Here is a 13,234-nt window from a genome sequence, read left to right on the forward strand (position 1 = left end):
TGTATAACCAAAAAGCTTTTTGAATTTTATTGGTCCACTTAATTCAAAACAGCATTTTATCTGTCATCATAAAACAGATACTAATTTATGTGTTATATACTTTTGATGAACATTGCAACTTTATCGTAGTAACAGCTGAAGTAGATGAGTACTGAGTACTTCAGCCAGTGTACACACAATTTGATACTGTGAACAATAGCTGTAGCTGTATTTCATTTGTGAATTACAGCTGGCCTTGATTCTCCAGGGACTGCTGCCTTTTCTCTTGTTTTTCACTGTTTGCTCATAAGTGAGATGTGTAAACAGGAAGAAGTTAATGAAAAACCTTTTTATTGCAAATATATGTGGATTGTGTTATAATTCATTATAATAGTTGTGGTTAAATAGAAATGAGATGTAAATGGATATCTACCTTGTAGTGTACATCTGGTTGGCATCGTCTCAGTGCCACTGTTAATTGGTGACTGGACTGGTTATCAGGTTCGGAGATGGAAAGAAGCACTGAAGAGTGAACAGGAGTTTAGGAAACAAACACATGCCATTTATCTGAATAAAGAATGGGGCCACTGTGAGCTGCTGGTTAGCAAAACTTTAAATGTGAAACAATTGGAGAGTAGGAATGAAGCAGTAATTTAGGGAACCCATCTAAGGAAGAGAAAAGTTTATACAGGGCTATTTTGATACCTGGTTAGACCTATAGAAAGCACCGAATTGATGTTGAATGCCATCAGGTGAGCAGGGGCTGAGACATGGAGCTGGCTCTGGGAGTGTAGCTTTTACCTTTTTCAGGTCAGTTAGCTGAGGGAAATAACTTACCTGGGACTGAGAGTGAAAGTAAGAAGTCAGGAAGAAGGTTAGCACCATGTTAAGAGTAAAACAACTTAAAACACATGTGCCATATGAAGGAAATGTACTGTATAAAAAGAGCAAAGATCTCTGTGTCCAAAATGTAGATATTTGGCGCTTTTAAATGTTCAGAAATATTTTTTATTCTAACACCTTTGATGGTATGCAAGTGTTCAGACAGCAGTTCTTTATCTGCATTTCTAAAATGGTACAAAACCTGACCTGAATAAACATGAGACTATTTGTCAACTTTATTTATCCCACTTAATGTGATTATAGGGTGCTGTTTCAGATCTGCTGGGGACATATATAATTATAATATAGCATATTATATATGTACTATAGTCCTTTTATAAATTTTGAAGAGTTATGCGTTCTGAAACAAATCTGACCCATGGGTTTAGGTAAGAGATTGTGGACTTGTATTTTAAAATAGTGCTTTGTGGGTGACAGAATTAAATTTATTTTCTAGAAGCCATAGTTTATTTGATATAATTCAGGGAATAACCAAATATAAAACAGTTTTCAAATGTCTTGAAAGGTTCCCTGTTCCCTTTAAATTTCTTCATCTCAGTTTTTGTTATATAGTGGTTATGGGTCTTGCTTAAGGCAAATACAAACTCAGAATGGCTGTTTTTTTTTGTTTTTTGTTTTTAGACGGAGTCTTGCTCTGTCGCCCAGGCTGGAGGGCAGTGGCGCAATCTCAGCTCACTGCAAGCTCTGCCTCCCGGGTTCACGCCATTCTCCTGCCTCAGCCTCCCGAGTAGCTGGGACTACAGGTGCCCGCCACCACGCCCGGCTAATTTATTTGTATTTTTAGTAGAGACGGGGTTTCACTGTGGTCTCGATCTCCTGACCTCGTGATCCGCCCGCCTTGGCCTCCCAAAGTGCTGGGATTACAAGCGTGAGCCACCGCGCCCAGCAGAATGGCTGTTAAAAATTTCAGTGTTTGGGAAGTTTTGGAGAATGTTGGCTCTTCTTGCTCAACAGTTTTTTCATTTAGGATGGTGGGTAAGACAGACTAAAAAAAAAGGCAGCACAACCTCTGGTGGCAGGGTGGTGTGGTGGAGAAGAGGCCCTGGAGTCAGGTCCTAATCCTGATTCACATTTACTAGCTATGACCCTGTGCGAGACTCTTAACTTCTCTGAGTTTATTATCTCTAAAGTGGTGAAAATTACACAGTAACTGCCTCTTAGATTATAGTTACTATTTTGGGTTCTATTTTGGTACACCTGATTTTGTGTTCTTATTTTCAAATTCTGATGAGGTACAATTAAATGCTATGGAGTTAATGAGGACAATTCTGGTTTTAGGGAAGGAAGAAAGAAGATTTAACTCTCAGATAGCTAAGGTCAGCTTCATATCAAAGGTGAAAATTATGAAAATATATAATGTGCTGTTGGGTTTTTAAATTGAAAAAATAGCTGGAATAGGCTGGGCAGGGTGGCTCATGTCTGTAATCCCAGCACTTTGGGAGGCTGAGGTGGGCAGATCACTTGAGCCCAGGAGTTCAAGACCAGCCTGGGCAACATGGTGAGACCCCTGTCTCTACTAAAAATACAAAAATTAGCTAAGTGTGTTGGTATGCACCTGTAGTCTCAGCTATATGGGAGGCTGAGGTGGGAGGATCACTTGAACCCAGGAGGCAGAGGTTGCAGTAAGCCAAGGCTGTGCCACTGCACTCCAGCCTAGGTGACAGTGTGAGGATCTGTCTCAAAAAAAAAAAAGAAGAAATAGCTGGAGTGATTGCTGAATAACGTTCTTGGACTATACTTACTAATAAAGGAAGAATAGAGTCCGAACTGGCTCTAAATTTATAATGGGTTTATTTTTTTCTTTTCTTTCTTTTTTTTTTTTTTTTTTTGACATGGAGTCTCACTCTGTTGCCCAAGCTGGAGTGCAGTGGCATGATCTCGGCTCACTGCAGCCTCCGCCTCCCAGGTTCAAGCAATTCGTCTACCTCAGCCTCCTGAGCAGCTGGGATTACCGGCAGGCACCAACACACCCAGCTAATTTTTGTATTTTTAGTAGAGACGGGATTTCACCATGTTGGCCAGGCTGGTGTTGAACTCCTGACCTCAGGTGATTCGCCCACCGTGGCCTTCCAAAGTGTTGAGATTACAGGTATGAGCCACTGCACCTGGCCGGGTTTATTTTTCTTTATGTTGTTGACCTACTAGTGTATTAGCTTTAAGAAAACCCAATATGTCAAAAACAAATAAAGCACAAAGTTGGTAAATGAAATAAACCCACATTACCTAAGGATTTTAAAATAATAATTGATAGTTGCCATCACTGACTGCGTCGTCTGGCTTAGCCTACAATTGTGGCCAGTGGCCAGGTTTGTTCACAAAATTTCTAAGAATTCTAATGAAAGTATGAAACTCAGAAAACAAGAACAAAACTGTTTACCATGGCTTTAATTTTATAGTTTTTCTAGCTTGCCAGAGACCCAATTTCCACATAGCCTCTTCTCACAAGCTACTCTGCCTTGTGGTACTGAGACTGTCCACTTTTGAATGATAAGATGGGTCTTAGGAATGGATTATGGCAAGATTTTTTTTTTTTTTTAATTCAGACTGAGAGCTCTTTTGTAGCTTTTATAGTTACATTTATTTGCATTTGGATCTCAAATCATCTTGAATTTATTTTGGTTCGAAGAATAACATTTTTATTCAAACATTATGCTTGATGACTACTTATTGCTGAATAGTCAACTGGCAAAAATTGACAGGCTTCCAGACCAAAGAAATAAATCAGTAATGAAGATAGTCTGAGTCTTATATTCTTCTTAGCTGGTATAGATGGCCCATTTTTTAAAAAGGCATTTTGTTTATTTATTTTTGAGACTTTAGAGTCCCGCTCTGTCGCCCAGGCTAGAGTGCAGTGGCACGACCTTGGCTCACTGCAACCTCTGCCTCCCAGGTTCAAGTGATTCTCCTGTCTCAGCCTCCTGAGTAGCTGGGATTACAGGTGCTTGCCACCGTGCCTGGCTAATTTTTGTATTTTTAGTGGAGATGGGGTTTTGCCATGTTGGTCAGGCTAGTCTTGAACTCCTGACTTCAGGTAATCCTCCCGCCTTGGCCTCCCAAAGTGCTGGGATTACAGGTGTGAGCCACTGTGCCCAGCCTACAAAAGGCATTTTAATAAATTAATATATATTTACATGTAATAAAATGCACTAGTTGTACCTTTTGGTTTTGTTTTGTTTTTGAGATAGAGTTTTACTGTCACCCAGGCTGGAGTGCAGTGGTGCAGTCTTAGCTCACTGCAACCTCTGCCTCCTAGGTTCAAGCAATTCTCATGCCTCAGCCTCCTAAGTAGCTGGGATTACAGGCATGCACCACCATGCCTGGCTAATTTTTGTATTTTTAGTAGAGATGGAGTTTCGCCATGTTGGCCAGCCTGGTCTGGTCTTAAACTCCTGGCTTCACGTGATCTCCCTGTCTCGTAGTTTTATGTTTTTGTATTTTGTTTTTTTTTTTTTTGAGTCTCGCTCTGTCACCCAGGCTGGAGTGCAGTGGCGCGATCTTGGCTCACTGCAGCCTCTGCCTTCTGGGTTCAAGCAATTCTCCCGTTTCACCCTACAGGTGTGTGCCACTATTCCCGGCTAATTTTTGTATCTTTAGTAGAGACAGGTTTCGCCATGTTGGCCAGACTGCTCTCGAACTCCTGACCTCAGGTGATCCACCTGCCGCGGCCTCCCAAAGTGCTGGATTGAGCCACTGTGCCCAGCCAATTTTATGTTTTAACAAATGTATACTCATATAACTACCATCCCAATCAACATAAGCACATTTCCATCACCCTACAAAGACTTCTGATGCCCTTTGCAGGTGATACCCCAAGCTCATTCTGTTGAGTTGGGTTTCAAACCAGAAATCCTAACTTCAGAGCCTGAGTTCTCACCCGTTATACTCTACTACTTTCCTAACTGAAGATTTATTTTCTTTATGTAGCTTACCTGCTATATTTGTATGCTCATTGATTATTTATTATAGGCTGGAGGTAATTTGACAGTGTCATCATTCATCCTGAAACTTTGGTATTTTCTTTATTCTATGTTTTTCTTGACTTGCCACATCAATTAGTCATCAAGTTTTTGCGAAACATTTATTATATCTCTCGGTTCTTACCTCCTGACATTATCAGCAAAAAATATTTAGTTCATTAAAATGCATCGTTCATTGTTTGGTGTTCGGTTGGGTTATATAAATTTAATTTTTTTAATAATAGAAATGTTTTTATTAGCAAGGTAGTCATCCACGATTCTGTGTAGATTCTGTGTTCTCTGTGCCTTATGTCAATAAGCCCCTATCTTGTTATTTCAGTCCTGTGTGATCAATAAAAGCAGCAAGCAGGCTTTTGTCCAAGCCAGATTCTCCACCACTAGCCTGTACCCCAAATCAGCAAATGACCTCAAGACAAGGCAGCTGTATAGCCTTACTTCCCCTTTGATGAGTCTTTGCTGCTACCTATGTATATTTAATACTAAAGTGTTGAATTGTAGAGGTTTTGTGATACAAGTGTTTTCTTTTCTAGGACTTTTCCAGATTTCTCAGAATAAAGTAGCAGTTCTTCTTCTAGCTGGTGGGCAGGGGACAAGACTCGGCGTTGCATATCCTAAGGGGATGTATGATGTTGGTTTGCCATCCCGTAAGACACTTTTTCAGATTCAAGCAGAGCGTATCCTGAAGCTACAACAGGTTGCTGAAAAATATTATGGCAACAAATGCATTATTCCATGGTAAGATATGTCTCATTATTGGAGTATGTCTGAACATATATTGTTTTATAATATTCAAAATGCATATATACTTTATTCACTCACAGACATATTTCTTGTTACTGTTGATTTTCTTGGGAGGTATAATTTACTATATATGTTAAAAGTACTATATATTATTGCTTGATAGATGGCTACTATTGACTTAATAAGCAATATATACTCACTGCCAACTTTTACATTCCTAACTGAGTACCTTAAAGTACTCAGTGAGCTCTCTGCATCTAGAAACTCATATTTTCAAGTACCAGGTTATTTAGCTCTCCCACACCCATGTGCCTCTTCCACATTCACACCAGGTGAAAGCTGCATTGACTTCTGTGCTATGGGCCATACTTGTGTCCTCAGCCTCTACTAGTATGCTGTATTCTCAGGTTCTCAGGGCCTCAACCTTGGTCAGTGTTAGTTCCTTCCTCTTTTTTTTTTTTTTTTGAGACAGGGTCTGTCTTAGTCACCCAGGCTGGAGTGCAGTAGTGTAGTCTTAGCTGACTGTCACCTTTGCTTTCTGGTCTCAAGCCATCCTCCCACCTCAGCCTCCCCAGTAGCTGGGAATACAGGGACCTGCCACCATGCCTGGCTAATTTTTTTTTTTTTTTTTTGAGAGGGAGTCTTGCTCTGTCCCCAGGCTGGAGTGCAGTGGTGCGATTTTGGCTCACTGCAACCCCTGCCTCCCGGGTTCAAGCGGTTCTCCTGCCTCAGCCTCCTGAGTAGCTGGCATTACAGGTGCGCACCACCACACCTGGCTAATTTTTGTATTTTTAGTAGAGATGGAGTTTCACCTTGTTGGTCAAGCTGGTCTTGAACTCCTGACCTCGTGATCTGCCCGCCTCAGCCTCTCAAAGTGCTGAGATTACAGGCATGAGCCACCGCGCCCGGCTATTTTTTTTGTATTTTTTGTAGAGACAGGGTTCTGGTCTCAAATTCCTGAGCTCCAGTGATCTGCCCACCTCGACCTCCCAAAATGCTGGGATTACAGGTGTGAGCCACTGTGTCCAGCCAGTGTTAGTTTCCTAAGAACCAAGAGATTACAGAAGATCCTGCTCTGCTTTTTATAAGTTTTTGGTTCAGCTCTTTAATCTCTTTCCCCGAGCAGTTTTGGAAGTTAGCATGTTTTGAGGGGAAAATCAGCTGTGTGTTTGAGGTCCCCCAAGTCCCTATCTTGTTATTTCAGTCCCATGTGATCAACAAAAGCTCTACTAGTTTCTGTCCCCTAGCAGCAGCCTTTGGTCCAAGCCATATTCACCACTAGCCTGTACCCCAAGTCAGCAGATGCCCTCAGGACAAGGCAACTGTATAGCCTCAGTTCCCTTTTGAAAGATTCTGTCTCTGGACTTATAGTTCCAATCTATTTTGCCTCTGAAGCTCTCTGATGCCTTTAAAAAACTGCTTTTTGTAATTTTCGTAGCTTTTCTAGCTCTTCTCACCACGAGTACTGGTCTGCTGTGAACTGGTTTGTTCATCTTGATTCCTGTGGGGAATTTGGAGGAATGTTTGTGTTCTAAGTGGCCAACATTCTACTTACAGCCCTGGCCTCCTACTATCATGTTGAATTTTCTTCTCTCTCTTTCTTCCATCTCTTCACAACTCAGAATTTCTGTTCTTTTGCAGAGAAGTTTAGCCACTTCTTCTGTCATCTTCTAAATATATCCAAACCTTTTGTACCTAAAGTTCAAAATATCCAGGATAATTTGTTAAATAGACAGATACCTCCTGTGGTATGAAATTATACCATTTTGTTTATTCATTTAACAAATATTAATTGAGTATCTGTTTCTAGGTGTTGAGGATAAGTCAGTAACCCAAACAGACAAAAATCCCTTCTTATATGTAGTTTACATTCTAGTAAGGGCAAAAGCTACCACAGTCACTAATTATAGTTTTAGAAATAATTTTTTTCTTTTTTGCCACACTAGCATGGGTTGGATTTTTGTGACAACAGAAAGTATAATTATACTTTTATGATTTTTAAATGGAGGGTTAGCAGAGCCCAGATTGCATTTCAAATTTCAATAAAAAGAACCCCGAGAGATCATTAAACTGTATTACAGTTACCCTTTTCTTCCTGTTTATTCAGAATAGGCATTTCAAATTTAAAATACACTTTCACAGAGTTCTAAAATGTTTACTTAAGCCATTTTATAGGTTCTCTTGAAGGAGGTATGTTTAGTATGTTTAATATTGTAAGTAGATTTATTTCATACCTAAGAGTTGATGAAATTACTGAAAGAAATTCCCCTTGGGTAACAGCTAATGAATGTGTCTTACCCAGGAAAAATATGAAGGAACTCAAAATAATAAGCAAGTGCTTTCAAAGGTATCTTTAGCTTAGGAAATAGACGAAACTTTATTTTGCCCTAGTCCACCTAGCACGATTGCTTAGAAAATCTGATTTTCTCTTGTAAGGTATATAATGACCAGTGGCAGAACAATGGAATCTACAAAGGAGTTCTTCACCAAGCACAAGTACTTTGGTTTAAAAAAAGAGAATGTAATCTTTTTTCAGCAAGGAATGCTCCCCGCCATGAGTTTTGATGGGAAAATTATTTTGGAAGAGAAGAACAAAGTTTCTATGGCTCCAGGTTTGTAATCGTCCTTATTTAATGGTGACTAGAAAGGATAACAACATAAATCATCAAATGTTGATTTTCTTTTTAACATGGTGATTTGGATATTTAAACATTAATATATATGTGTTTTTTGCAGCTTGGAAATAATTTAAAAAGATGAAAATGCCTGTTGGTGTAATGGATACACTTTTATGCTTGTTGTGGGTGTCTGCTCTATGGAGCAATTTGAGGAGCATTCAGGGTATTCTTTCTCTATAACAAGTATTTTATTTTTTTATTTTTTTAAATTTTTGAGACAGAGTCTCACTCTGTTGCCCAGGCTGGAGTGCAGTGGCGCAATCTCGGCTCACTGCAACCTCTGCCTACTGGGTTCAAGTGATTCTCCTGCCTCAGCCTCCTGAGTAGCTGGGATTACAGGCACGCACCACCACGCCCAGCTAAGTTTTTGTGTTTTTTTGTAGAGAAGGGGTTTTGCCATGTTGGCTAGGCTGGCCTCAAACTCCTGACCTCAAATGATCTACCTGCCTTGGCCTCCCAAAATGCTGGGATTACAGGCGTGAGCCACCGTGCCCAGCCATATAGCAAATATTTTATGTATACTACAATGTTCGTGGCTACATTGTTTATTATAGTGAAAACTTGGAAACCATATGCTATTTAATAAATGAGAGGCTAAATTATAGTTTATAAATAGCATTAATTCTTAAATAGCATTAAAATAATTGGTGGCATTAAATGCTAAACATTATTTCAGCAAGTTAAGTAAGAGAATGCAAAATGAAAAACTGCATACGGTCTATGATTAGGGCCACTGCTTTGCACAGTTCCAGTGCATACACATCATGGTTTGTTAATGGGACCCACTAGAATTGAACAGTGTATTGCCTGTGTAGCCACGTTCAGTGACCCTGAGTACAACCTCAATATATAAAAATAGACCTACTGACAGATTTATATTTATGAGAATCTGTACTTGGAGGAAAGGCTGAAAAGAAATTAATAATATTAGCAGTGGTGCTCTCTAGATGTAGGCTTTTATTTCATCTTAATTCTTTTGGTTAATGGAAGAGTTACTATTCTTAGCTGTATTTTGTGAAGTTGTCTAATTTTTCATCACTTAAGCTATGGTTAAGGTTGTTATTGGACAAAGTACATTAAAGCAGCATTTTAAATAGATGGAGAAAGAAGAGGCTTTATTTATATCTAGTTTAAATCACCTTAGGCCTTCATATCAATCTGTTTTTTTAACAAATGATTTGATACAAAATACATATTTTTATTTTTGAGATGGGTGAAATTGTCAGCGTTGGGGTTGTAAATACAGAGCTAACTTGAATCATACAAATGTTAATGAAACTTGAAATGTTATGAAATAATCGTTGCCTGATAAAATATATTGTATGATTTTATATCATACAATATATTACTAAAAGGGGCTGAGTTAAAAAGAAAGATATGGTTTTTGGGGTTGCCTGATCTTACATTAATAGTGTTATTCTCTGGATAGTTAATGCTAAGTAACCTTCAAAATCCTATAGTTTAATTTTTTTGACACCTGATTCCTTCCTTATGGATATTCAGTTTTCTTGCCTTTGTAAAGCGAATTTTGTTTTTTAGGGATCTTAACCCTAGTTCGGAAACAATCTTTGTGTTACCTTTATAATGGATTTTGATGTGCTACTAATGGGCTATTTTGTTTTTCAGATGGGAATGGTGGTCTTTATCGGGCACTTGCAGCCCAGAATATTGTGGAGGATATGGAGCAAAGAGGCATTTGGAGCATTCATGTCTATTGTGTTGACAACATATTAGTAAAGGTGGCAGACCCACGGTTCATTGGATTTTGCATTCAGAAAGGAGCAGACTGTGGAGCAAAGGTAATGCCTTTCTCAACTATGGTGAGGCTTTTGATGGTCTTTCTCTGTCATATATGCATTCCAGAAGTCAAATCAAGTTTGTTAGGGTGATTTGAATGTTTTAGAACCATTTATCTCTCTAAAGTAACTAAAGGGTCTCACACCCCCTTTTTTTCTTAAATTGGCAAGACTTGATTCTAGAAGTAATGTTGTATACTTATCACAGGTAAGAGTTTAAACTATGTGAGGAGGATTTGTAAGTACTTGGGAAAGTGGTCATCACTAGACCTGGGTTGGATTCATTAATATCAAATTGTGTTCAATCAGATTAACCCCTCTTTTCCTGTGACAAAGTTATTGGAGTAGGTAAGGAAAATGTGGTAGAAATAACAGATTTAGACTTCCTAAGTTAGGTGACAAGGTATCTTATGATGTTCTTTCGAATAAGATAGAAATATGCAAGTTGGGCATAAGGACAATTAAAGAGATGAATAACTGCTTGAATGACCACACACAGACTGATACTAAGTTGGAGGGAGGTTTGTAATGATATGTAATGAGACTGTTCTTGGCATTGTACTTTTCAACACGTTTTTAGTTGTATAGATGATGGCATGTCTTTATGGTAGCAAAAAATATATATATTATAGCTAGAAATAAAATAGACAGCAAACATGCAAACCTTTAAAAACACTTTGGAAACCTTAAAAATACTGATATAAACATTACTAGAAGTCTGTAAAGGTATCCATTTTCATCAAAAACAGTATAATAAAATCCCAGTCAAAAATCTCAGTGAGACTATTTTGGGGACACTTGACGGAACGATTGCAAAGTTTAGAATAAACATGTAAAGGTGGCCAGGAAAATGTTGAAAAAGGATGAAGATAAGGGAGGAAAGGGAGCCAAAGACAATCTATCAAGCATTAAAAGGAATTGTAAATTTAAAGAGTGTGGTACTAGAACCAGAATAGAATGACAGATTAATGAAAATGGAGTAGGTCAGTCAAAAACACATCTGTGTATGTATAAGAAGAACATATTTTATAAAAGATGGCATTTCGAATCAGTGGAGGAAATGAATGAAATAACTGGCTAACAAGTAAGATCTCTCTGTCAAAGCTCATACAAATATCAGTTTTAGGTGGATTACACAGTTAAATATTTAAAAATGAAACCATAAAGGTATTAGAAGAAAATTAGAATAATTTTATAATTGTGATGCAAAAGGAAGACCTTTCTACCAAAAGCAGTAACCATATAGGCTTCTGGCAAAAACAAATTCGATTTCAAATTATTTTCAGATATCTGTATTTAAAAAGAAGATCTGCCAAAGAAGTTATTTCTCTCAAAGTTAATCTAGAAATTTTATGCAAAGTCACACTGGAAGCTGAAATCTTAAATTTACTGATATAAGTTTTGAGAGATTAAGCTGATAGACCTAATAAGCCTCCTCTGGACTCTGAAAATAAGAGTTGGTTTAGTTCATTTATTTAAGACTATCTGTTCCAATACTCTGTGAGTATCTGAACTGTATTTTTTCTTTTTTTTTTAGCCACAGACTCACTGTGTCATCCAGGCTGGAGTGCAGTGGCAGGATCTCGGCTCACTGCAACCTCTGCCTCCTGGGTTCAAGTGATTTTCCTGCCTCACCCTCCCCAGTAGCTGGGGTCACAGGCATATGCCTTCCATTTGGTGTCACTCTTTTTTTTTTTTTTTTTTGAGATGGAGTCTCGCACTGTCGCCTGGGCTGGAGTGCAGTGGCATGATCTTGGCTCACTGCAACCTCCGCCTCCCAGGTTCAAGCAATTCTCTCCTGCTTCAGCCTCCCAAGTAACTGGGATTATAGGCACCCACCACCAGGCCCAGCTAATTTTTTTGTATTTTTAGTACAGACGGGGTTTCACTATGTTGGCCAGGCTGGTCTCAAATGCCTGACCTCATGATCCACCCGCCTCAGCCTCCCAAAGTGCCGGGATTACAGGCGTGAGCCACTGTGCCCAGCCGGTGTCACTCTTTCTTTCTAAAATAGAAACTTAAAATTTTACTGTTACGAGCTTCAGAACCAATTTAAACTTTATGCAATCAGAGAGTGTTCAACCTGGAAGGGACCCCAGAGATCATCTGGTCAACCCCTTTGATCTCAGAAATGAGAATCCTGAGTTCTAGTACTTTGTTTGTTTATTTATTTATTTATTTGACAGGGTCTGGCTCTGTTGCCTAGGCTGTATTGCAGTGATGCGATCTTGGCTCACTGCAACTTCTACCTCCAGGCTCAGCAATTCTCCTGCCTCAGCCTCTGGAGTAGCTGGTACCACAGGCATGCAGCACCACGCCTGGTTAATTTTTCTGGGTCTTTCTGTATTTTTAGTAGAGACAGGGTTTCACTATGTTGCCCAGGCTGGTCTTGAACTTCTGACCCCAGATGATCTGCCTGCTTTGGCCTCCCAAAGTGCTGGGATTACAGGCGTGAGCCACTGCACCCGGCCAGAGTTCTAGTACTTTATAAGACTCGGGCTCAAGGTTCTTTATCACATTAACAGAGCCAGATTAGAGTTCATCTTTCCCAACTTCCTAGTCTTACATTATATTACATTATAGAACCATACTCTTTAGATTAGTTTTTGCTGACAGTTCAAAAATCTTTAAACTGGTGTGCTAACTTTTGTGAGTACACTAATCACGCAAAGATGCAAGTGTTAAGTCACTCCTCTCCATTACCTGTGGGCTCTGTAGGATAAATTCAGACTCAGTCTTCCTTGCAAAGACATTCACTGTTTAGTCCTGTGTCTGGCATGTAATGTAGTAGTCATTCAGTGAGTGAATAAGTAAATATTCAGATGGAACCAAAATATGACTACACTGGCATATATTAAAATCTTTTAGAAATGTTAGAAGCCGTCGGCCGGGCGCGGTGGCTCACGCCTGTAATCCCAGCACTTTGGGAGGCCGAGGCGGGCGGATCACGAGGTCAGGAGATCGAGACCATCCTGGCTAACACGGTGAAACCCCGTCTCTACTAAAAATACAAAAAATTAGCCGGGCGAGGTGGCAGGCGCCTGTAGTCCCAGCTACGCGGGAGGCTGAGGCAGGAGAATGGCGGAACCCCAGGGGGCGGAGCCTGCACTGAGCCGAGATCGCGCCACTGCACTCCAGCCTGGGTGAAAGAGCGAGACTC

The 13,234-nt window shown here is 39.6% G+C and overlaps 1 protein-coding gene across 7 annotated transcripts in view; it reads left to right on the top strand.

Moving 5' to 3' along the window:
• Window positions 1-13,234, top strand: part of UAP1 (UDP-N-acetylglucosamine pyrophosphorylase 1) — a 39,048-nt gene that overhangs the window by 10,422 nt on the left and 15,392 nt on the right. For all 7 annotated transcript variants that reach the window (XM_063627176.1, XM_063627171.1, XM_063627170.1 and 4 more), the window contains 3 exons: window positions 5,390-5,594; window positions 8,037-8,212; window positions 9,905-10,077. In XM_063627176.1, coding sequence (XP_063483246.1) covers window positions 5,390-5,594; window positions 8,037-8,212; window positions 9,905-10,077 — 554 coding nt within the window. The remainder of the gene's footprint in view (window positions 1-5,389; window positions 5,595-8,036; window positions 8,213-9,904; window positions 10,078-13,234) is intronic.

This window comes from Symphalangus syndactylus, chromosome 12, assembly GCF_028878055.3.
Source record: "Symphalangus syndactylus isolate Jambi chromosome 12, NHGRI_mSymSyn1-v2.1_pri, whole genome shotgun sequence".
Lineage (NCBI taxonomy): Eukaryota > Metazoa > Chordata > Mammalia > Primates > Hylobatidae > Symphalangus > Symphalangus syndactylus.